This window comes from Chroicocephalus ridibundus, chromosome 9 (genome assembly GCF_963924245.1).
Source record: "Chroicocephalus ridibundus chromosome 9, bChrRid1.1, whole genome shotgun sequence".
Taxonomy (NCBI): Eukaryota; Metazoa; Chordata; class Aves; order Charadriiformes; family Laridae; genus Chroicocephalus; species Chroicocephalus ridibundus.
Genome location: NC_086292.1, coordinates 27,910,416 through 27,933,274, shown reverse-complemented (window position 1 = coordinate 27,933,274; position 22,859 = coordinate 27,910,416). Strand labels below are relative to the sequence as shown.

General features: G+C 57.1%; 2 protein-coding genes across 5 annotated transcripts; both read right to left on the bottom strand.

The window, feature by feature from the left end:
* Positions 1 to 61: 61 nt before the first annotated feature.
* SNX22 (sorting nexin 22) lies at positions 62 to 4,494 on the bottom strand. 3 transcript variants are annotated; one of them, XM_063345587.1, is made up of 6 exons: positions 4,008 to 4,485; positions 1,025 to 1,108; positions 796 to 900; positions 628 to 722; positions 404 to 477; positions 62 to 217 (listed from the first exon to the last, which is right to left on the bottom strand). In XM_063345587.1, the coding sequence occupies exons 1-6, from the start codon at positions 4,065 to 4,067 to the stop codon at positions 84 to 86; spliced, it is 552 nt and encodes a 183-aa protein (XP_063201657.1). In that variant the 5' UTR covers positions 4,068 to 4,485; the 3' UTR covers positions 62 to 83. The 3 variants fall into 3 exon arrangements, with proteins under 3 accessions (XP_063201657.1, XP_063201658.1, XP_063201659.1); XM_063345588.1 differs by having other exon boundaries at positions 62 to 291; positions 4,008 to 4,476; XM_063345589.1 differs by lacking the exon at positions 1,025 to 1,108 and having other exon boundaries at positions 4,008 to 4,494.
* A 257-nt stretch (positions 4,495 to 4,751) lies between these two features.
* On the bottom strand, positions 4,752 to 21,366 carry SNX1 (sorting nexin 1). 2 transcript variants are annotated; one of them, XM_063346798.1, is made up of 15 exons: positions 21,165 to 21,366; positions 16,524 to 16,626; positions 15,466 to 15,689; positions 14,103 to 14,169; positions 12,882 to 12,925; positions 11,712 to 11,853; positions 11,111 to 11,189; positions 10,260 to 10,335; positions 9,092 to 9,205; positions 8,853 to 8,946; positions 8,037 to 8,242; positions 6,447 to 6,590; positions 5,983 to 6,063; positions 5,458 to 5,529; positions 4,752 to 5,158 (listed from the first exon to the last, which is right to left on the bottom strand). In XM_063346798.1, exons 1-15 carry the CDS (start codon positions 21,309 to 21,311, stop codon positions 5,108 to 5,110), a joined length of 1,644 nt encoding a protein of 547 aa, XP_063202868.1. In that variant the 5' UTR covers positions 21,312 to 21,366; the 3' UTR covers positions 4,752 to 5,107. The 2 variants fall into 2 exon arrangements, with proteins under 2 accessions (XP_063202868.1, XP_063202869.1); XM_063346799.1 differs by having other exon boundaries at positions 15,466 to 15,602.
* Between the last annotated feature and the right edge of the window lie 1,493 nt (positions 21,367 to 22,859).

The following is a 22,859-nucleotide window of genomic DNA, read 5'->3' as shown; positions in this document are numbered from 1 at the left end:
GAGGCACTGTGGGTGGCGGTGGGCGAGCAGCGCTGGCCTGGAGACCAGCTGTGCCCCCCACCCTGCCCCTTGGCTTCTCCCACCTATTTTTCCTGCCCCGTCCCAGCTCCAGCTGCCGCACGGGAGGTTGTTTTTACTGCAGGGCTCCTTCCTACTGCTGCCCCGGGTGCTGGGTGGGTGCTCAGGACCCCGGCAGGCTGGGGGCTCGAGGTGCTGCCTGGTGGGGGCCGCAGCTCAGGGGGACGTAGAGGCCCTGCAGGACCCCCCTGAGGACAGTGTCAGGGAGCAGGTCTGCAAGGAAAGGGGGGAGCTGGCGCGCTTTTGTTTCCCTCCCAGGCCCCATTAATGAAAAAACACGTTTTGGGGGCTCTTGGGGACCAGCACCTGCGGTGCCGCTCCTTACCGGTGCCTGGTGGCTGCGCGTAGGGGTCAGTGCAGAAGCCAACGACGGGCCGCTGGGAGGGCAGGGGGCCAGTGCTGCCACGGGAGAGGGGATATCGGCACCTGGGGTCACCTGGCTGCGTGCCAGCTCCCTGCCAGTCCCCATCGTCCCCAACCCAGTGTCTTGGGGTGCTGCATGCGGGTGAGGGGGGTGGGAAACCATGCCAGATAAACTCATCTACTCACGGGGGGCTGGTGGCCTTGGGGTCCTGCTGGCAACGCCGCACCTTCAGGAAGTCCAGCACGTCCTGGGGCAGCTCCTCGTTGTGGTACAGGACACCCTGCCGTGCACCGGGGGGGGAGTCAGCACCCCAAAAAACCCACCCCCAAAGGCAGACCCGGCTGGCACCTTACCCGTATGTAGAGCTCCAGGCCCTGCCGGCGCTGCTCCAGCACTTTGGGCATCCAGTTGGGGACACGGCGTGGGGGGAAGTCGGGGACCTTGCAGGTCTTCTTGATCTAGGGTGGAGCATGGGGGGACACCATGGACCATGGAGGAGGAGGCTGGTTCCCACCGGCGCTGGGGAGCTGGTGTCCCCTCTGCGTGTCACCCCCCCCTCCCCGTGGTGCCGGGGGGTCTCACCCGCTTGTGCAGCGCCTGGAACTCGCTGTAGCGTTTCGCCACCGTGTGCCGCCGGCCATTGCACAGCACTTCCACCCTGAACACCTGTGCCGCAGGTAAGCCATCACGGCCTCCATCCTCATCCTCATCCTCCTCCTCCTCCCAGGGCAGGCAGCCACCTCCACTACCACCCCCTTCCCCTGCACTCCCCACTCCAAGGGAGTGTACCTGGGGACCGCCAACCCCTGGGTCAGAGGGAGAAACCACCCCCCCCACCTCCTCAACCTCCCCCCAGGGAAGGTTGGGACTCCCGGGGGACACTCAGGGATCGCCAGCTCCCCCCACTCCCCAAATCTCCACACACACCACCACCACCCCCACCACCCTCCCTCCCACTCCTGGGGCAGGTGGGAGCACCACAGGGCAGGCAGGGATCCCTGGGGACACTCAGGGACCCTGCAGGTGGGGGCACACAACCCCCCCAAACCAAGGGGACAAGCAGGGACACCCAGGAGCAGACAGGGGCTCGCTGCCACCACCAAGGGTGAGTGAAGTTCCGCCCCCCCCCCCCAAGCCAGGGACATCCCCCACCTTTCAAGGCTATAGGGTCCCCAAGGCAGGGACCTCCACCCCTGGTGGCAGAAGGGGATCTCTGGGACAGGGACAGTCTCCCCCCACATCAAGGGCAGAGAGTCCCCTCCCCCCCCGGAGGGGGGGGGGGCAGTTCTGGACTTCCACCCTCAGGCTGGGGGGGACCCTGGGGACAGCTGGGAACATCCACCCTCCTGAGAAAAGTGGGACCACCCATCCCGGTGGCAGACAGGGATTGTCATCCCCAAGGGCAGATGGGGACACCCACCTAATCCCTAGGGACAGAGGGGACACCACCCCACCCCACCCCCCCCATGGGCCAGGGGACACCCACCCCCACACACACACTCCCTTCCTCCACCGCCCCCCCCACCCCACCCCCATTTCAGGGGAAGCGAGCGTTTTCACAGGTACCCGCTGTGGCTCTGCACCCCGGGGATGGGGATGATACCCACCCACCCCTGGCACAGGCAGCGGTATCTGGGGGCAGGACACAAGGGAGATGGGACAGACAGAGGTCTCCTACCCTGGGACCGGTGGAGACATCCCCACCTCCCCCAAGTCCCTCCCCCCGCCCCGGGCAGATGGGACCCCCTGGGAGCTGGAGGACACCCCTTCCCTGGGACATACAGGACCCCCACCCCGGGGTTTTGGTGGGGCAAGCAGAGCCCTCCAAACCGTGGGGCACCCTGGGGATGACAAGGACACCCTGCAGACAGAGGGGAGCCCTCCTTGCCGGGGACAACCCTTCCCACCCCTTCCACAGGTAGAGTCCCCACCCCCACCCCCGCCCACCCTGTCTCCAGGCAGGGACTTTCACTCCTGGGGCATGTGGGGGACGCCCGGGAGTGGGGTGGGGGAAGGAATTTGGGGACATCCCATCCCCAGGGCAGATGGGGACACGCAGACCCCTGGGGCAGACAGGGGTACGCGAGGCCCGACAGGGCCATGTCGTCTGTCCACCCCCAGCCCCCAACTCTCTGGGGCCGGAGGGGACCCCTGGGCCAGGGAAACCCCCACACACACACTTCAAGGGCAGAGAGATTCCCAGGCTGTGACCACTGGGCACAGGCAGGGACCTCCAACCCCTGGCCCGGGTAGGACTGGGACCTCCTGCCCTCTGGCAGATGGGGACACCCAGGCCAGACAGGGACCCCTGGGGCAGATGGGACCCAGGGAGATGGGACAGAGCCCCCCGCACCCCCAAGGACAGGAGGAAACACCACCACCCCCCACCAACAACCACCACCCCCCCCGACCTCGGGCAGGTGGGGACACCCCGGGGCAGGCAGGGACCCCCCCCACCCACTGGGGCCAGAGGGGACACCTGGGCAATGCCTGCCCACCCTCGTTAAAGGTAGAGGGGTGTCCCTGCCGGCAGAGACCCTTGGGGTCAGGCAGGGACCAGCATCCCCCAAGAAAGATGGTGGCACCCTGGGACACCCCTACTCCACTGGGGCCAGAGGAGACACACACACACACACACACACACCCCCCACAGGGCAGAGGAACACCCCCACTTTCAAGGGCAGAGGGTGCCCCTGGCAGGGACCACCCCCCCCCAGGGCAGATGTGGGGGCCCCTGGGGACACCTGGGGACCTCCAGCCCCTGGGGCAGAGGGAGACACCCTCCCTCCTGGGCAGGTGGGACCCCCCCGGGGTTAGTCATGGACCTTCACCCCCCACCCAGAGCAGACAGGGACCTCCAGCCCCTGGGGCAGGTCGGGGCACCCCCGAGGCAGGCAGGGACCCCTGGGGACAGGCAGTGACCTCCAACCGCTTGGGAAAAGTGCGACCACCATCGCCAACCCCTCCCCAGGGCAGGCAGGGACCGCCACACACACCCCCCGCCCCCCCCCAGAGGAGATGGGGGCACCCTGGGGCAAGCGGGAGCCAGGGGACCCCCTCGGAGCCAGGGGAGGGTCCCCGGGCCAGGGACTCCCCCCTTCCTCTTTCAAGGGCAGAGGGTGGCCCTGGCAGGGACCCGTGTCAGGCAGAGACCTCCTCCCCCGGGGCATGTGGGGACCCCCGGGGACACTTGGGGACCTCCGACCCCTGGGGCAGAGGGAAACACACCCACCCCCACGCCCTCCCCCACACACACGGGGGAACGGGGGACATCCAATCCCCGGGGCAGGTGGGGACACCCCGGGGCAGGCAGGGACCCCCCAACCCCCCGGAGCCAGAGGGGACCCTCCGACCAGTGACCCCCTCCTTTCAAAGGGCCTGTGGGGTGTGTCCCCCCCCACCGGCAGGGACCCCCGGGGACGCATGGGGACCTCCACCCCCCGGGGCAGAGGGAAGCACACACACGCTGCAGGTCGGGACCCCTTGGGGACCCCTTGGGGACAACCAAACCTCCTCCCTCGGATCCAGAGACAACCCCCCGCCGTGGCCCGCGGACGCCCCTCACCGTGTGCGCCGTGTCGGGGCTGCGCGGGGGCTCTGCCGCCGGGATGGAGACGGCGATCATGCTGCCGGCCCGACGCCGCCCGGCCGCGGGGGGAGCGGGGGGGCCGCGCCGCTGTCACCTCCGGCAGCGGGGACAGCCCCGGCCACCGCGGGGTGACACGGGGGGGGGCCAGCAGCCCCCCAGGGAGGGGTCCTGCAGCCCCAGCTCCAAACCCGGCGCTGTTGAAGGGGGGGATGCAGGGGGGTGGCGGAGCCTGGAGGTCCCGCAGGGATCCGGCGCGACAGGGACAAGGGGAAAGGAAAGTGGGAAGTCAGCACGAGCTGCCTTTTCCCTTTTTGTTTCTTTTTAGAAAAAAAAAAGGGGGGCAGCGGTTTTGATGAAATCCCCAGCTGGGGTCCTGGGGAGGGGGTGGTTGAAGGGGCACGAGCAGGACAGGAGCATCCCAGCCCCCAGAAGCCCCACGCCGATTTCTGGGGGGCCAGGTCCCCCCCCCTAAGAAAAACCCCACGCCAGCCACCACGCTGAGCTCAGATCCTAAAAACAGCCGCCCCCGGCTCCTGGTGGGAGCAGGGCAGAAAGCCAAGGCTTAATCAGGAGCCAGGACAGGTGGCTGGGGCAGTGCCCAAGGTCACCCTTGTCCCCAGTCACAACAAGGCAGGAGGCTCCCTGCCTCCCTCCCTCCCCAGCGGCAGGATGCGGCCGTTACTCCCCACCCCCCCACCAGACAGAGCCTGTTTGCCCTGATAGAAGTTTTATTACAGAATTTTAATGGCACTGCAGGAATAAGATAGTCATTAGAGCCCTAAAACCCAGCCTGAAAAATATACATTTTACATATATTGTTAACCCCCTGCCGCAGGTCTGGTCTCAAAGCAGGAAACTAGTTTCTCTTCAGTAAGAAAATATATGTTGCTAAATGAAAAATATACAGTTAGAAGAGTTAACTGGCTTGCAAAGCTGCTTGTCTGGGGGTTAAACCTCTACCAGCTCCAGAGTGTGTAACTAGGGTTGGTTCACGTGTAAAAGAGGAAGAGGTATAGTGTATATAAAAAAAAAAAAAAAAAAGGCAAAGTTCAGGTACGCTCGTTTGCTCGGTCCAATTAAGAAATGGCCTTGGCTTCGGGTAGGAACGCTTCCCAGTACTTCACCAGCTGTGGGGAGAGGGAGGGAGAGAGTCAGGAGCCCGCGGGCCCTTTGCCAGCACCATTCAAGCCCAGAGCGAGGGGAGAAGCATTTTGGGAGGGGGTAAAAACCCTTTCAAAGGGCACAGTCCCCCCAAAACAGGCATCAAGGGGGACGCAGTGCTTATATTTTTGCCCTGCTCGAGCCGGCGGGGGTTCATCCCTCCCCACACCTGGGGAGAAGGATGTACCCAGGGTGGTGGGGGGGCACAAGCTCGGACGGCGGTGCTTGGGGAGGTGACAGCCCACTAGGGGCTGGGGCCGCTCACCTGCTGCTGAGAGTTTAATAACGTCTCAAGGTATTTAGTGACGTGGTTTCTGAAGTCCTTGGATTTCTCTTTCTGCAAGAGACGAGGGCAGGAGTCAGTACAGGGCTCAACGAACCACCAAAACCCTCCGGCTTTTTAGGAGGAGGAAGGAAAAACCACCGGGATTTTCCTGTTCCTCCTGGAGCCCCATGAAGAGACCAGCAGAAGAGCCCAAAATGCTGAGGATGAAGCTCATCTCCAGCACCAGCCTGAGGGCTCGGAGGATCTTTGCCCTCCCACCTTCCTTTTAATGGATGCCCTTCTCTGCGTAGAAGCCGCCTCTGAGCCAAAAGACACCAGCTCTGCCCGCAGCAGCAATACCCCAACTCACACATGTCCGGATTTACAAACATTGGCAGCCGCTGTCCCAGGACCAGGGTCAGGAGCCAAGGTGGCCCTCGGCTACCGCAGGCTGGTGTTCCCAGACAAGGCACATCAAGGCTGACCAGCAGCAGGGTTGCACACGGAGGGATGAGCCAAACGTACCTCAAACCGTATCACTTCCTTGCGGATGACGGCAGAAATCCGTTCAAAGTCCCTTTCGTACTGTGTCACACGAGACTCCCACTGCGGAGAGAGGAACCGCGCTGTTTCCAGGGGAGGGGAAGTGGAGAAGTTCTCGCTCCCCTCTCCAAGCGCTTTTGGTGCCACAACCGTTCGCGTGAGAGGCGCTGCCGGAGCAAAGCCCGGCATTTCAGGTCCTCGTCGCCACAGCAAGCTGCATCCCCTGCTTGCTGCAAGCTCAGCAAGGAAGCCATGGGAGGTGGGACCGCAAGCAGCCCCTCCTGTGGCTTCTGTGGCTTCCTGCGGGGCTTGCTCAAGGCTGGCTTGGTGCCAGGCTGGCAACAGTTACCTGTCCCTTCAGCTCACAACGTGCCCTTCCCACTGCCTCGCAGCAGAGCACAGAGGAAAGGAGCTGAGCAGAGGCCCTGGCCCTCCTCACTCCCTACCTCCGAGATCTCCTCTTTGGCCTGCTGCAGCTTGTCGGGTTTGTTGGCCCAGAGCAGCCTGGCCTCCATCTCCCTCTTCTTCTGCAGCATGCTCTGAGCATCCTGCCACCGCTGCCAGGTCTTCATGCGCTGGTCAAAGGCTCCCTGAAAGGAAGGAGCAGAGACTGAGTGCGCTCTGTCTCTGCTACTCTGCCTCTACTACCACACCAGGAACAGCGGGCAGCTGCCAGGAGCTCTGCTGGCAGTAACAACCATGTCTTTGGCAGGGGTGACATCAGCTAGTTGACAGAGCTGCTTCATCACTGAGGTCCTGGACCCATCTCAGTGTAACCAAAGCTGAACCAGAACATGGACTTGCTCTACTAGTGAAGGAACCCAGGTGGAACATCAACCAACTCATGCTTCAGGAGCAGCTTTAAGGCCTCTCTTCATACAGGGCCGTCCACCTGCTCCAGGGTTCAGCAGGACAGTCACTGGAAAAGCTCCATCTATGTGCGTGGTTCAGCACAAGCCCGGACAGGCCTGAGGCCACCCATTGAACTGGCGGCATCCCAAGCACAATGCCTGACCTGTCCCCAAGCCCTGCTGCCCGCCCGTTTCAGTCTGACATCGAGAGTGGCCAGTACAAGCAGCTACCCTTGCCTGTCCCCCACCAGACCTCCACCGCGAGCTCCTGCAGAGCTAAGTGCCCGCAGCTCCTGCTGACCATGCAGCGTCCTCCTGCACCAGCTCCGGAGGCCAGATGATGCTAGCAGGCCTGCAAGTCACCAGCCCAAGCAAGGAAGATCCCATTAAGCTTCTGAATGCATCCAGCTAGATCGTGGAGAAGAGCTAGAATAGCAGAAAGCAGTGTCTGATAGCCTGGTCAGGACAGAGCAGCCAAGAGACAGGTAAAGTCTGAGGCAACACTAGGGCTCCTCACCAGAACATCCCAGATAAGCCTTATTACCTCCAGCACGAGCAGAGATCTCCATCCTGCTCTGCAGCACCCACCACACCTCTCGGTACAGCCTGGCAGACCAAGGAGGCTCATGCCTACTCACTGGGCTGCATTCTGGCCTCTGCAGCCCCCAGAAAGGACTGCTCAGAGGCAGGACATGTTTGGGGCAGAAACAAGTCAGCCTGCCAGACTCGCAGCTCGCTTGGGACTGGTTTCTTTCAGCCTCCAGCACGGAGGCCAGTGCACCAGGCAGGCTGTGGGGACGTGAAGACTCAAGCTCTCCCCCAGTAGGTGCTTGGCAGACCTATTTGCAACACCCCGATCACAGGTTATCAGCTCACAGCCTCCACAGTAGCTGCAGCCTTCACATCTGGAAGGGTTGAGGCCACCTACGAGCGATGAACTTGCTCCACATCCCCCCTGGAGAACAGCAGGACAGCCAGGCCTCATGTACCCCACGTTTCCAATCTAACCACTCCAACATACGCACAACTGGACAAGCAGCAAGTTTGCCCTCTGCCTGGAGAGCAGAGGCACGCCATGCCCTGGGCTTGGATTTAGAAGACCAGCTGCCTCCTGGCACACCTAAGCCTAGGGTCGGTGCTGGGACCAGCGGCATGGCCTAGAGCGTGCCCCAAAGGAGTGCTTACCCTTACAACCGAGAGGAGGCGGATGTAGTCTCCCAGGAGCTCGGCCAGGAGGAAGAAGTCATTGTTAGCCTGTTCCTGGTGCAGCTGTTCGATCTTCTCTTCCACCTCAGCCAGCTGGGACAGTGCCCGGGACAGGGCCGTGTTGTCCTCCGAGCTCCCCAGCATGGCCAGGCTCTTTGCAAACTGGGCTGTATTCAAGGCTAGCTCTAGTGAATGGAATAAGAGAGACAACCGATGGGCCTCGCTACGCTGGGTGCTCCACAAGTCAAGCCCCAGCCTAGAGTTCAGCCCAAGGAGCTGCTTTCCTGTAGCCCCAGGAGATGCTGGCTGGAAGAACCAGCCTTGCCTCGGTCCGAGCCGGCAGCTCTGCAGCACGGCGAGACGAGGGCTAGGAACTCCAGCCGGGGAGGAGAAGGGAAGCAGCAGAGTGGGAGGACAGGCACAGCTTCGCAGAAGCCACTCAAAACATGCAGAAGAAGAAAAACACCCCTGCTCCCTGCCAGAGGACAGCTCGGAATTAGGAATAAGACCAGCTCTGCTCAGGTTTGCTACGGCAGCCTCCATCCAGCAGGACGCTGGTTCACTTCAGCGCCATCATCCTAAGCTCACAGGGCTGGACAGAAGAGGTGAGTTACTGTTTTACTTCTGTCTCCCATGGTGAAGAGACCAAGAGCCCTTTACAGTAAGGAAGCGCTGTCCTATCTCCTCCGAAGTGCCTCCTAGGACAGCCGTGCACTGGCGACCTCCAGTCAGGCACCGCACGAGGCTTAACTGTTACACGCCAAGCTACAGCTCAAGCGATGCCAAGCTTGTTACCTTTCCTGTGGTTCACTAGTGTTTCGACGACAGCATGCAGCTTCCGTAGTCGCTGGTCCTCGCACTCCACCTCCTGCAGCTTCTCCTCGAACCACTGAAATGGGGAAAGCCAGAGCTGATTCCTACAGCCGGGCTCGCTGCGGGGCTTTCCCTCCATCTAGCACCCAAAGCTTGAGCTGGGGAGAGCACCCAGCTCCGGAGTGAGGACAAGGACAGCCCAGAGGTGTCCAAATACTTACTATGTCCGATTCATTCATCTTGATGGTCATTTTACTGACGGCATCCGTAGCTTTGTTGAACATTTTCAGTATTCCTGCTCCACTCAGGGTCTGGGTGCCTACTGCTCTTGGTAGCTATAAAGAAATAGAAAAGTTTGCTGTGCCAGGAGGTAACGGCAGCTTAGCAAGCTGTCACCACAGTGGCATCGTTCTCGCACGTGGGTCCCTTGACAGTGGGTTTTTTTCTGCTCACAGCACTGCAAAGAATTAGCCAGACACCACCCAAGTGGTGGCACAGCCTGTATGGTATTTCAAATAACAGGGCTGGAGTGGTTTTCAAACTAACGCGGAGTTCCTAAACCTGACAGTGTTATCTGGGGTCTGCCTGTTCTGCTTGACCAAGGTATCACAGATCTGTAAGAACCTGCCATGCTACTTGAATCCCTGAACTAACGGACGCCCAAGCTGCCACAGGTTACGCAGGCACAGAGAAGTGCTTCGGAGCATCTCTTCAAAAGCCATCAGCAGTTTGCACTGCTGGGGGACACTAGAGCAGTGCTTTGATGCTGGGAAATGCTCCACACCAGCCACAACTATCTTCCAGACAGAGCTGCATCTGCTCAGCAGCAAAGTGAGGTGTTTCCGTGATGTCTGCTCCTACGCAAGAGCCTTCCAGCACAGCGTTACTGCTGGAATCACTCAGGCTCGGGTCTCCCTGGGGCTCAGCCTCTTTAAGACTCCGACTTCTCCAAGCCAGGTGTGCAGTTGGGCATGGTCACACTCTCCTTGGAGCAGCAGGGACCACATCAGCCACATGGCTCAGTACTGAGCCAGCGCTCCCTCAACATCTGAGCATCAGGCCAAGCCAGCACGGGACCCCCCTCACCTCCAAACAGCGGGCTACACTCCTACCATGCATTTCAGAGAACAAAGACCACCTGTGCTCTCAACACGTGCCCCCACCACGATGGAAGCAAGCTTGGCCAGAGCTCGTGATGAGCATACAGTGCTTAAACAAGCACTGACACACAGAAGAGAGTCCTGTTCTCCTCATCCCTGGTCAAGTGCTCTTACAGGGTTCTGCTGCTTCTCACTGAGCTTTGAAGGATGATGTTTCACTAACTCCTTGTGTACTGTTTCCGTCTGTACTTCCAAGGTACTTGTAGCTACAGTATTCCACACTACTGACCTCCTCCTTTTCCAAGAACTCCCTGACGTCGGGGTCCTGCAGCATGGTTGGATGGCTGACCACTCTCCGTAGGTACCTGTGGAGAGGAATGCACCGAGAGTTACTTCGGCTGTAGCAAACCTGGCTCTGAGCCACCACAGTGAGCTGCAGCATGTGCGGGTCACCTACAACCTGCTTGTTATGTGCTCTGAAACGGCAGTTTGGTAGCTGAAAGTCAGGCCCACCAAGCTGTTCTCATCTACCCACCAAGAGTCCCACCTCCCTGTGGACTCTGGTGAGACCAGCCTGCAAGATCAGACCTGCCAGACCTTTGAGTAACACTTGCTATAGCAAGAAAGTTACTTGATATACCAAGTGATCAAAATTTAGTGTTACATCTTTAACAACGAAGCTTTTAACGGATCTTTCAGAGGCTGAAGTTGGAGGGGGGATCAGCATCCCAGTGCTAACTACAACAGTCACAGGTGGCAGAGCAAAGGCCACCCATGGCTTCATAGTTGGGGTGCGAGTTACACAGAGATCGAGTTGTTTCTCACCTGATCTGCACTGTTTGTACAATTACTTAATATCCATGTTTTTAGGCTCCTGAGACAGCTCAATTCTCTCCCTGCCCTGTCAGCGGAGTTTGGCCAGATTTGGCCCAAACACCAGCAGAGTCTTTTGAAGCAGGAGGTTGTTTTACAGCATCAAAGCAACTCTCTGCAGTTGCAACTCTTCAGCAGCCTCCAGGTTTGCTGCAAACCTAGAAGCAGATGGCTTTTCTCACATAGGGAGGAGAGTGCAGCCAGTCTGACCTTTCAGAGGTCCCTTGCTTGGTTCAGGCACGAGGGGATAGCTGTTGGGGTCTGTACCTCTCTAGAGCAGCCCGTCTTTTTTCTAGGAACTCTGCAGAGGAGGAGTCTTCTTTCCCAACTTTCACTTTGGTCATTCCTAGCACAGAAGGAAGACACAATTAATGAGCTGCATCAAACTCAACACACAAGGTAGCACGGTCTGTTACAGACTATCAGGGTGACAGCAGAGGAGAGGTATTTTACAAGAGGATTTAGATCTTATATCAGCAAGAGCTACTTGGAAATTTAAACTCTATGCCCAACATCTAGCAGAAGTCAACATCCGGAAGAGAGACAGAGCAATGCCAGGCAAGACTGGAAGGGTTACAGGTCTGGACTCAAGTGAACAGCAATTCAGTGACAGCGCAGAGGATGAGCTTTTACTCTGCATCAAGCAGATGTGGAGGCATCTGCGAATTCAAACAAGGCTTTAAGCCCAGAGCTCCAAGTATGGAACCAGAGATTTGCCTGTGCCACAGAACCCAGATTGTTTTCCACACCTGCTCCCCACGGCTGCTCTGCAGCTTCCCTCTCAGCTTTGAGACCACAGGCAGTCCTTCGGGTGCAAAGCTCGCCACCAGAAGGACCTGCTCTAGAGCTCTGCACCTCCACCACTCACCTATGAGACTCTTCTCGGGCGGTGGAGGAACGATGAACCCATTTTGGGCATGCTTCTCCGACAACTTCTCATAGAGACCCAGAAAGTCACTGAACCTCCTTTTCACCGAAAACTGCTTGCTCCTGAACATGGGCATGCTCGTCTGGGTGGGGGGAAGAGACGAGACTCAGATCAGACTCACGCGGGGAAGCTGGCCCCTGCACGCACAGCCTCGCTGGCTCTATCTGCTGTCACTTCTGGGGGTGAAGCGGGACAGCTTGAGCTCTGCAAGATCTGAGAAATGGGCTAGGCTGAACAGAGGAAGCTTGGGCCTCGCTTGTCACCAACTTACCTCCTAACAGTTCTCCTTGGACCAAGCAGCAGTCTTAATCCACTAAATAACAGAGCAGCTGTTACTGTGGCCGCAGGCTGCTTGGTAAGCCCTGCCCGTTGCCTAATCCCATCATCCCTGCTCCCCACAGGGACAGGAACGGCTGTCAGGTCACACTTTATCACCTTAAGGCTACAGGGGCCATCAGTGGCTTTTGACTGTGTTTGCAGAGCAGGAGCGGAGGCTAACAAGTCCCCTGATCCCCTTCAAACACCATCAGCTTCAGAGAACAGGATGCCCGTCGTCCAGCAGCCCCCGTACAGGCAGCTAGGAACAACTTTTTGCAGAGCTCCTAGCAGCACCCTAAAGCTCCAAGCAGGGCAGCAGCTGCAGAAGGCTCGACTTCTTGCGACTAGCCCAGGAGAGCAGGTCCTGACATGAAACCAGCTACAGCAGCAGCTCTTCAGCAAGAGCTGAGTTCAGGTCAGCTTAATCTGATGCTACCATCGGTACGCAACCATTAGCGGCAGTCCCAGCGTCTGGGGCTCTCCCTAACAGATGTCATTCCTGCTGCTCACTCCAACACTGAGCACCAGTATCAGCCAGGACTGCAATGAGGTAGATAACTGAAAAAAGAAAAAAAAAAGCCTCCTTTCAAACAGGTTCAAAACCTATTTCTCAGCTGGGCTCATCCTTTGATCTGTAGGGGTGGATTATAACTCCTGAATCCATGTAACAAGGCATTCAGGCCTCCTGTTTATTTAGGTCACCACTGGCTTGGCTAAGAACAGACAGTCCAGCTGCCTCCGAGCACGGAAAAATAATGGCACCCCATCTCAGGAGGGATGAATTAGACATACCTGTGTTGACACTTTGTAGGCTACATACGCATTCATGCCATCCCCTACGGAAAACAGAAACCAAGGCATTAGTATCACAAGAACAGCACTTTCCACTATCACCTGAAAGCAAAGCACGAGGCTCCTGGCCTTCGCCTGCCTCGGTGGTTCTGAGCTTTGGTCTGAGAGAGCCCCAAACCTTTGTACAGAACCACAGGCAGCATCTCACCACAGGCCCCAGGACTCCTGCCCGCTAGGCATTTCCCCGACCTGACTGCTCAGCCCTCCTTTTACTTCCTAAGGCAGGCAACACTGACAATCAGTCGCTTGTTACACCGACAGCAATTGGGCTGACTCCACGCATCTGCTCAGCATGCAACAATTCGGCGGCTGTACAGCACATGAAGCAGTCTATTCAGAGGATGCAAGTCAGACAGCCCCTGGCTGCATGTGGTTGGATTCTGAAACATCATGGGCAGTTTTCTCCGGTTAACACAGAAATCCCCTTGTTTACCTGGTAGTTCAACTGAAGGGCATCCTCAGAGGTCTGGTGCTACACCTAATACACCTCCTCAGTGCACCTCTCAGCTCCAGAGATCACAAGCCACAGAGGGAGAACAAGCTGCCCCTCATGAGGCTGCTCCGCTGGCTGGGATCAGATGTTTCCTTGGGTTCTCCGCACCCCAGGGACTGACACGTAGCTGGCCGAGTCCCACTTTCAACGGAGACAAGCCCTCTTGCTTCTCAGTTTGAAGCCAGAGCTGCTTCCCTGGCAAGCACAGCTGCTAGGGAAGGTGGCAGAGCATGGAATAATACACTTAGTTTTAGGTTAAGGCAGTTTTGCCTCCCCCTCGCCAGCTGCACACAGGACATTGCTGCCCGGACGTCAAGTCAAGTTGGTTGCCACACTTCCAGACACCAAGCTCTGCTACTGCAAGCATCATGTTTCACCCTCCCAAAAAACCCACTCCCAGCTCCATGTCATTGAGGTCCCTAGCTTTCCAAAACTCGCTCCTGCCTCGCTCATTTGTGACACAGTCATTTTGCTTTGTGTAGCTCTGCTTTTTCTAGCTGTTGGAAGAAGTCTTGGAGAAGTTTCTCTGGGATCAAGTTTGCACTTGCAGAGACAGCTCGAGAGCTGGAGCTGTGGCACGTGGAGGTGATAGCTGCATTCGGTCCTACTGCCAAGCCTGGCTTGTCTAACTGTGCTTCACCGTGCAGCAGGCCAGGACATTAACTCACCAACTTTCTCTGGGTCACTCACTCCTACAGTCAGCTCAAATTTGTCCTCCTGTTCCTCTTCTTCCAGCTGTTTGGAGTAAGCACATGAAGACAGCAAGTTAGAACTAGAAAGCCAGGCTCCAAACCACCTCGAAACACAAAGTCCCATCCGTTACGGGGAGCTTATCACACTGCCAAGGCACCTTTGGTACTTCAGTCTGGCCAAGGCCATTCTATAAAGCCCTTGAGCTTCTCACTTGTGCCTGGGCCGCATGTTCCAAGGATCCTAAAGCGGATTTGTCCTTACAACACTGCTATCTACACAGACCGATGTACAAACTGCTCAGCCCCAAGGTGAAACTCAGATTCCAGCCTCAGCTCTGCACAAGATAGTTCCCTTTGGGCTCTTCTACATCATGATTTCAGTTCTCATCTGAAACAGCGTAAAATACTGAACCTATAGCCAAGGTAAGCTGTATTGTGTAGGCACACAGGGATGGAGAGTCAGGTTAGCAACTGGCAGTCACCATCTGAACGGGTCTTTCCGTCATACCCTGCTTTGCTAAAGGCCAGTGGGCAGCTATGCCAGCAGTGACGCCTCTGACAGGCCACAGAGACTTCAGGCTTGCGTAGCAAGCCCTGCAGTGCCTCATTAGTGGAACGGTAGTAGGAGTGAGCAAAGCAGAGCTGAGGCTGGCCTTTGGTCCATGAACCAGAAGATGACAGCTTATCAGTTCCCTGACCAGCTCAGCATCCCAACCTAGCTCTGCATTGGTCCTTCACTTACACCAGTCTGAAGCCAAACTGAGACACTACTCCTGACGGCACTGCAGAGCCCATCCTCGTGAGCTCAGGGGTGCCTGGCACAGAAAAGGAACACTCTCCTTGCCTCCAAAATAGTTTCAGTCTCTTTAAGGGAGAACCCAGACTCGGGCCCAGTACCACTTGATTAACTGGGTTTGGCAACCAGAATACAAGTTCCACATAAGGACCCTGTGCTCTCACGTCACCCAGGAGGCTGTTTCTTTTAAAAACATGGACAACAGCAGCTACACCGCTTGCCCCATCTGTGGCAATACAGCGTGATAGAGCTTCAAGTCAGAGCTCAGACCCTCAGGACCAGATCAGCCGCTTGCTATTTCAGCTTTGGAAGCAATGTTCACCACCACACGAGCAAGAATGCTGCCAGGCTGACCTGAGCCCCACTTCAGCCATATCAGTCCCAGACTGATGGCCTGAGATACAAGCCAGGGTATCCAGTACGGCAATTACATTAATTGCATCATTTAAGATGCATGTTTACAACTAAGTAAACAGACAGGTTTCCTGCCAATTACAGTTGGAAACCAGCAGGGCAAGTTGGAAAGCTCAGAGCAATTCTCACCTCCTCATAGCTCTTTGGAGGGTTTCTAGAAGAGGAGCTTGCAGCTACTTCTAATGAGGGGGCAGGATTGGATGCTTTGGCCAGTTCCTTCTTCTGGTTGTTTTGTGTACTGTCTAGAGACAACTCCACGGTGGCATCTGTCAAGAGAAGTTTGCAAGGGTCAGCCTCTCTGCCTTGGGTTTCTGGAAAGGTAATTTCAGTATTCTCCGAGAGGTTCATGGGATCTAGAGAGTAACAATAGTCTTAATTAGAAAAAAAAAAATCCATAGGGAGGACACCTACAAGTATTGGGAAGAGCATGACTTGACGCATCTTCAGTAAGAGCATTTGACCAATCCTGCTGGAGAACATTAAGTTAATCCAATGAACCTCTTACTCTAGAAGGAGCCAGGCATTACCTCCTTGCTGTGTGCTAGAGGAGCTCCACTAGAACAGCTAAAGCCAAGCTGGAATTTTTTTTACAAGGCGTGTAGGCTGGCCTGGAAGGTAGGCTCCTTCCCAGTACACTTCTCCACCCAGAGGAAGTAAAAACTTGTATCTGTTAGCAGGTTTCTCCAGAACTGACTCTCAGATGCCTCTGCCAGACGTATCCTGCCATGCCAGGGTTGGGGAAGGTCTGACCCTCCTCGTTTTCCCCTGCTGAGGGGTGTTATGTTTCCTGTTCCTTGGGAACAGCCACGTCTCTACCAGAGATGCTTCCTCCACCCGCACGGAGGGAGGAGAAGGTAGAGAACAAAAGTCTTTAACTCTGAGAAGACACTCAGCACCTTACAGTTTAAGGCAACAAAACTAAAGCAAACCCCATTTTAATGCTCTTCAGCTTCCAAACAGTTAATCCTGCCGCATGATTATGCTAGGGACCTGGAGGAGGCTACTTTGGTGTTCTCAAAAACACCACCAGCGCTTAGTGCTTCCAGAGCAGACTGGAACACGAGTTTGAGATAAGGACCTGTGATAGTTCAGAATAAGTGTGACACATAGGTCATGGATACAAAGCAGATCACTCCAGGCTTAGAGTTCAGGAAGCCCCAGTAAACGCCCAGTAGACACAGACTCACCTGCAAATAAGTCCTGATCATCTTGCTCTACACGAACACCATTTTCTTTGGAGGTGCTGCTCACAGGGAGAAGAGATTCCCTTTTCGGTGGCGTGGGATTGCTCTGTAAGAGAATTAAAAGCACATAAAGAAAAGGTCATTTACACTGAGGAAGGGAAGCTGGAGGACTAAACAGCTCACCTTCCTAGCTGCTGCCACACAGGGTCACTGCTACAAATCTCATGTGAATGCAGTGGCCAGAGGACATCACAGGCTGCTTCCCTTCCACCCACCCCTGAGCGTTACGATCTCTGCCAGCAAGGCTGTACTGCAGCACCCAAGCTGTTAAGGACACCAAGTATCATGCAGAACTTCACAGCCATTCTCAACCCTGATCTTTAGCAGAACGGCAGCAGCTAGCAGGTCACTGGGACGTGCCAGCCCACAGGCCAAGTGTCACATCCCCAGTCCCTGACCGGGGACTACAGGTGTCAGGAGCAGCAGGCAGTCGAGCACACGCAAGTGCCCCTGTGCACAGCACCCATAACGCACCCAGCCACACCATTTCCAGGTAGTGACTTGCACACCAGCCCTAACACCACACCAAGGCCAGTGGGCAGCACTGGGGATAACCGTAGTAATCCAAGCACAATGCCAACAGAAGATCCCTTGGGAAAGCTGAGCTGTTGCTGCTGGTGGCAGAGACCTGCGGCGATTTGCTCGCCTGAAGGGAAGACGACGGGGATCACGGGAGCCTTGTCAGCAGCTTAACTTGTGCTAGCAGTCCAACCACCACCACCAGCCCAGCTGCCCTTCCCCAGAGGGCTGCACAGGGCCTGTGTGAAGCTGCTGGGCCATGCTTTAATGCAGCAGCTCAGTTCCAAGGGGTGTCACAGATTCCACTGCCCTGGCACTGCTTCATGGAGCCGTACCATGCCCTCCTGCAAGACCCCTCGCAGCAGAGACAAGGCTGGACTAAAGCCAGGCATGGCTCTCCGTGTTTCGCAAAGCGATGCTGGCAAAGTCTTGCACACTGTGTTTTGCAACCCAAAGCTTGTGCTCCCCATGAATGGCTGGGCTGGGACAAGCCAGCCCCAAGCCCCAGGGCTGGGACTTACAGCTGGATCCTACCACAGCAAACAGCCCCTTGGGCATGCAGCTTTGCTGGGGGACACCGTCCTGGCTACCAGGAGCAGGCTTGGGAACAAGGTGAAAGCCCACCTGAGAGCTTGTATGCCAACCAGTCCACCACAGCAGAAGGCAGAGCTATTTCTGCATTCCTGCTGCAGGCAAGCGCTACGGACGCTGGCATCACGAATCATCCCTCATTTTGCAGGCAGACAAGCAAGTACAAGTTATTCCAAGCAAGGATGGGACAGCAAGGCTATTCTTTAACGACTTAGCAGAGAACAGAACAGGTCTTTGATGGCCAGTAAATGGAGCACTATTAGCAGCTACTCCGAACCGACAGGCTCCTTGGCCTTTCTTCAGCAAGGAAACATCATCAGTTCGCACTGCTCCCGAAGGAGTAAAGCAGTGCTAACGCTGCTCCTCTCTGAGGTGAGCCCAAGTCTTTGGGTACATAAAACACCAGTGCTCTGTTCGATGGCAAGTCCTCTTATATTTTAGGATGTTTTCCTGGAGAAGAAAGCTGGGACTACTCCCAGCTTGGATCAGAAGAGTTATAGGCAGGAGCTACATTTGCTAGTGATGGAGAGTGGGGAGCAGAGACACCCACACCAAACATCACACCCAGACTCCCACAGGGTCCTCCAGAGGGACCTCCAGCTGGTGGCCAAGCCAACAAGAGCGCAACCACCACAGGGACCTCCTCCAGCCAGCAGCCGAGCCAACACGAGGGCTGCTAACACCACAGTGACCTACATCAGGGAAATTTGTAGCAGGTCTCATTCAGATCCTCTGCTTCTACAGGAGCTTCCCAAGCTGGTAAAGAAACCCCACTCAATGTGGACAAGCTAAGGTGGGCTCTGAAGTTTCCCTAATGAGTTTCCCAGCTTCCAAATGCAGAAAAGGACTGCCTACTTTTCTACTGAGACCAAGTTCTCAGTTTGTTTTAGACTTAGTTTCTAAGACTGAAAGTACCACGCCCTATTCCTGCTTCTCCATCTGCTACTAGAGAAGAGCCACGGCCTCTTTTGCAGCCCGTGACACAACACCCGCCATCTCAGAGGTCTGATTTAGCACACCCCGACCATCATGCATGCAGGCAGAAGCTCCTTAGGTCCCCAGTACAAGCCTGATGCCTACCACGGGGAACCAGACCTCTGGTCAGAAGAGCTGGCGCTTGAGGGCATCCCTAGAGACATTTGTGGTCATGCAGCAGACCAACTTTTTTCAGCAGACGGATGAGGTCCAGCTCTGGTTATTTTTGTGTCTGACCCGAATGCTTCTTTGCTGGCTACTGCGTTATGGCTAAGCGCTGTCAAGCCACCCGAACGCCGGCAGCCGGATGGGTCTGCCTCACCAACCCGACTTCCCTGCAAAGTGTTTTTCTAACGCTCAAGGGCAGAGAGACAAGCAAAGCCACCGGGTTGCACAGAAGAGCCAAGTATTAGTTATGACAGTTGCTTCAACAACAACACTAAGCACCTGATAAGCTGCTTTAGCTTATTAACAGACTCCAGTTTCGGTGAAGGGCCACTTTATTTGCATGAAAGCCCACAGCAGTTGGCACTTGTCTGTTTTGGGAGGCTGCCTCTACCACAAAGCAACAAGCCACCTACTACATCTTCCAGTTCTTCAATAAAGAAAGGTCCTGAGAAGTTCAAGACCATCACCGTGCCCTAGTGCAAGCCAGAGGTACCTGCATCTTTCTCTTCCAAGGCCAGGGTTATGCTTTCCCACGTTGTTTTCAAAACATATGACTCCACTGCTCTGTTTTCCCCAGACCAATGTAGCAGTTCCATCCTCTCAAGCTCACACAGGGCAGAATCTACCCACATCTCCCCAAATCTGCCTTGTTCCCTGCTGCTAAGCCACCAGCAGAAGACAGCCTGCTGTTGAGTGAGCATGGCTCAAGGACACCAGGCAGCACCAGGCCAGGAGTTCCACCAGAAGTGGGGCAGAGACAGTTCCAGTTTTGTGCTGGTGACAGGATGAAGCTTGGCCAAGCCAGCTCCGTTCCCAGTAGCGGGCAGGTTCGCACGTTCATGGCCACGGTCTCCTCCTCAAGGCCTCCCAGAGCCCAGCCCAGGGAAAACCAGGCCTGGGAAACTGCAGACAGGAGGTTTCTGGAGAGTTTACTGCCAGAGACACCAACTCCTCCTGCCCTGCTGGCAGGTGCAGGCAGACTACAAAAAACCTGAGTGAGGCAGGCAGAGGCCAGAGTGTCATCCCTCGCAGGGGACAACGTGACCAGCCTCAGCTCGCAGAGTTAGGAAACCAGCCCTAGAACTTACAGCGTTCAAGCAACCAGGCTGCTGGAGCAGCCAGCTTCTGCACCCCCTCTAGCAGAGAACCTCGCTCAGTGCAGATGCTGAGCCCAAGAACTTGAGGCCAACAGCTGGCTGGGGAGGAATTCAGCCTGGGAAAGCACTGGCCAGTGTTTTAACTCCCCTCCTGGCTGCTGACCACTGTCTGGAGCAAACGCCAGCGCAGCCGGCAAGAGTTAACACCAACAGCCTTCAACAACCAGGGATTCACACACAGAAAACTATTACAAACAAGAAAAGGCACTGAAACCCTTCACCATTCGCACCTGCACATTCAGCAGGGAATTTGTGCAGCACCACAGTGACCTGGTTTGCTGAACACCAAACCTTCCTAGGCCCTCCTGCAGCCCACTGTGCTGGTACAAGGTAAAGGAGGTCACCAAGGTGCTGGTGACCCTCCTGGTGATGAGCAGAAGATACTGGATGCCTCCTATCACCTCACTGCTGCTGCACAGAGGGGTTCATCCCCCAATACCAAACTAAAGGCAGCTAGCACCACACCAGCGTCCACGTGGGGATGTTGAAGGGATGAGAGCTGATGCCAGGGGAAGGAAGACAGAGGGCTTTTTCCTCGTGAAGTCTCACGAGCTGCACAGCAAAGGCGCTGAGCCGCGGCTGCCACCAGGTTTCAAACCAGCAAGGTGGCCCGCTCATGAGTTACTCTGACCCTGATCTGGGGGGAATCGAGAAGCTGTCAGTTGCCCCCGGCGCTGTGCCCAAGCCACACAGGGACATCTTCACACTGACAGGCTCCTTCAACATGCTCAGGTTCTGCAAGAATTGACAGGTTATAACCCCGGGGACCCAGAGACCGGCCTGGCACGAGCTGCTGCACAGTCCTGCAGCCAAAGGGGACCCCAGGGCCTGCTCCCTGACCCCCAGGCACCCACGGCATCCCCCTCCACAGCCACCCGAGGCACTTTAGGTGCTCTTAGGGAGGAAGGAGATGCTGGGCTCCCTACAGGAGCAAGAGCCCAGAGGAACGGCCCACCCCCCCGAGTTTTATTTTGGGGATTTTTGGGGGTTCTCCCCTATTTTAACCAAACCTGGAGGATGCCACGCCGCTGCCTGCAGGCACTGGACCGCCCTTCAGAGAGGGTCCACCCGCAGGCACCGCTGGGCCCAGCCCCACAGCTCCTCCCTCACAGCCGCCCCGGGCCGGGCCTACCCGCGGGGCGCTGCCCCCTCCCCGCCCGCGGCCCACACTCACGGTGCCGGTGAAAATGTCCTCGCCCTCCGTGTCGCTGTCAGCCGTCCCCGGCGCGTCGCTGTCGCCGCCGTGGGGGTCGGGAAAGGGCGGGGGGAGGCGCTCGGCGGGGGAGGGAGAGCGGGAGCCGCTGGCGCCGCCCGACGCCATGTCCGCGCTGCCGCCGCCGCCGCTTCCGCCTGCGACAGCCGCGCCGGAAACCGCCGCCGCCACTTTAACCCGCCGGGGTGGGGCCGGAGGGGGGGCGGCCTCCAGATTGGGCGGTGCCTCCGCCTGCCCCGCCCTCTCCCGCCAGGGGGAGCCAATGAGCGCCGCCCTTTTTCTCCTCTGGCAGGCGTCGCTCCGTCCCCATGGAAACGGCCACGAACCTGGCAGGGGTGGGCGGGGGGGCGGCGGGCCATACCATTGCGCCGGCGAAGGGGGAGCCTGTTCCCCCCCGGGGGCAGTGGGCGAGTCCCGGCCCGAGGGGACTGAGGGTGACGCGCGGGTGCCCCCAAGGGGATGGCAGCCTGCGTCCCCCCGGCCCCTCAGTGCCCGACTGAGGTGGCCATGGTCCTCTCAGTGCCCCAACCACGATGGCCACGGTCCCCTCAACAACCCAACCAGCTATAGTCTCCTCAGTGCATCAGCTGAGAGAGCTGTGGTCCCCTCAGTGCACCAACTGAGTTGGCCATGGTCCTCTCAGTGCTCCAACCACCTATGGTCTCCTCAATGCCTCAACTGAGATGGCTGTGCTCCCCTCAGTTCCCCAACTGAGATGGCCACGGTCCCCTCAACAATCCAAGTGAGATGGCCATGGTCCTCTCAATGATCCTACCAGCCAAGGTCCCCTCAACAGGGCAACTGAGATGGTCGTAGTCCCCTCAATGCCCTAACCAAGATGGCCATGGTACCCTCAACACCTCAACCAGGACAGTTGCCATCCCCTCCACACCCTGAACAGGATGGCCACCTCTTCAGCACAAGGGTTTGCGGGAGCAGCCCAAGAGAGGCTTGATCCCTCTCCTTCTCCCCACCTGTGATTCCTCCCCTAAACATCCAGTAATACTGTGCAAGCCCAAAATACCCTTCCCTGCATCCCAGGATGAGTCCTGTACCCCCCCAAGACATCCCAGGATGAGCCCTATACCCTGAAGAAATACCAGGATGAGCCCTACACCCCTCAAAACATCCCAGAACAAGCCCCGTATTCCTGTGACAGTGACCGCCCTTGCTCCAGTCACTCACTCATGGTGACGGGTCACCACCACCCCATGGGGCTGGTGGTTCTTTCAGGACAGTGCCAGGAGGAGCCATGCAGGGCAGTAGATAAAGCAGAGCCGGGTGAGCTGGACTTTCATAAGCTTTGGGTTAAGGGAGAAGACCCCAATGCAGATAAACCAGATGCGGTCCCTACCTGCCGGACACCCCTCAGCTGAATTCATTCACCATGTGGTGCCCCAGGGAGAGGGTCTCTTTCTCCAGGTGGGAGAGTAACCAAAAGAGATAAATTTTCCTTCTTTCATCTCAGCTGCTTCCTGCAACAAAGTCCAGTAGAAACCTCCTACATCAGAGCATTTGGTTTCTTAGGTGACTGCAACTGTGCCACGCTTTCCTCCCTCCATCCCTGCTGGCTCTCAGGCGAGGAGTACCCATGCCAGTCTGCACTCTGCTCTGTTCCAAACGGAAAACATAACACAGATTATCCTTATCTTGAAG

Bases quoted from the DNA above. Each gene is read 5' to 3' on its own strand.
- SNX1 (XM_063346798.1), bottom strand. From the start codon at position 21,311: ATGGCGTCGGGCGGCGCCAGCGGCTCCCGCTCTCCCTCCCCCGCCGAG. The intron at 11,190-11,711 runs GTGAGTGGTGGA...CTTCTGTGCTAG, and splicing joins GCCCGAGAAGAGTCTCATAG to GAATGACCAAAGTGAAAGTT. The intron at 5,530-5,982 runs GTACGTTTGGCT...CGTCTCTTGCAG, and splicing joins AGGAAGTGATACGGTTTGAG to AAAGAGAAATCCAAGGACTT.
- SNX22 (XM_063345587.1), bottom strand. From the start codon at position 4,067: ATGATCGCCGTCTCCATCCCGGCGGCAGAGCCCCCGCGCAGCCCCGAC. The intron at 901-1,024 runs GTGAGACCCCCC...GCTCCACCCTAG, and splicing joins TCCAGGCGCTGCACAAGCGG to ATCAAGAAGACCTGCAAGGT. The intron at 218-403 runs GTAAGGAGCGGC...GGCCCCCACCAG, and splicing joins CGCGCAGCCACCAGGCACCG to GCAGCACCTCGAGCCCCCAG.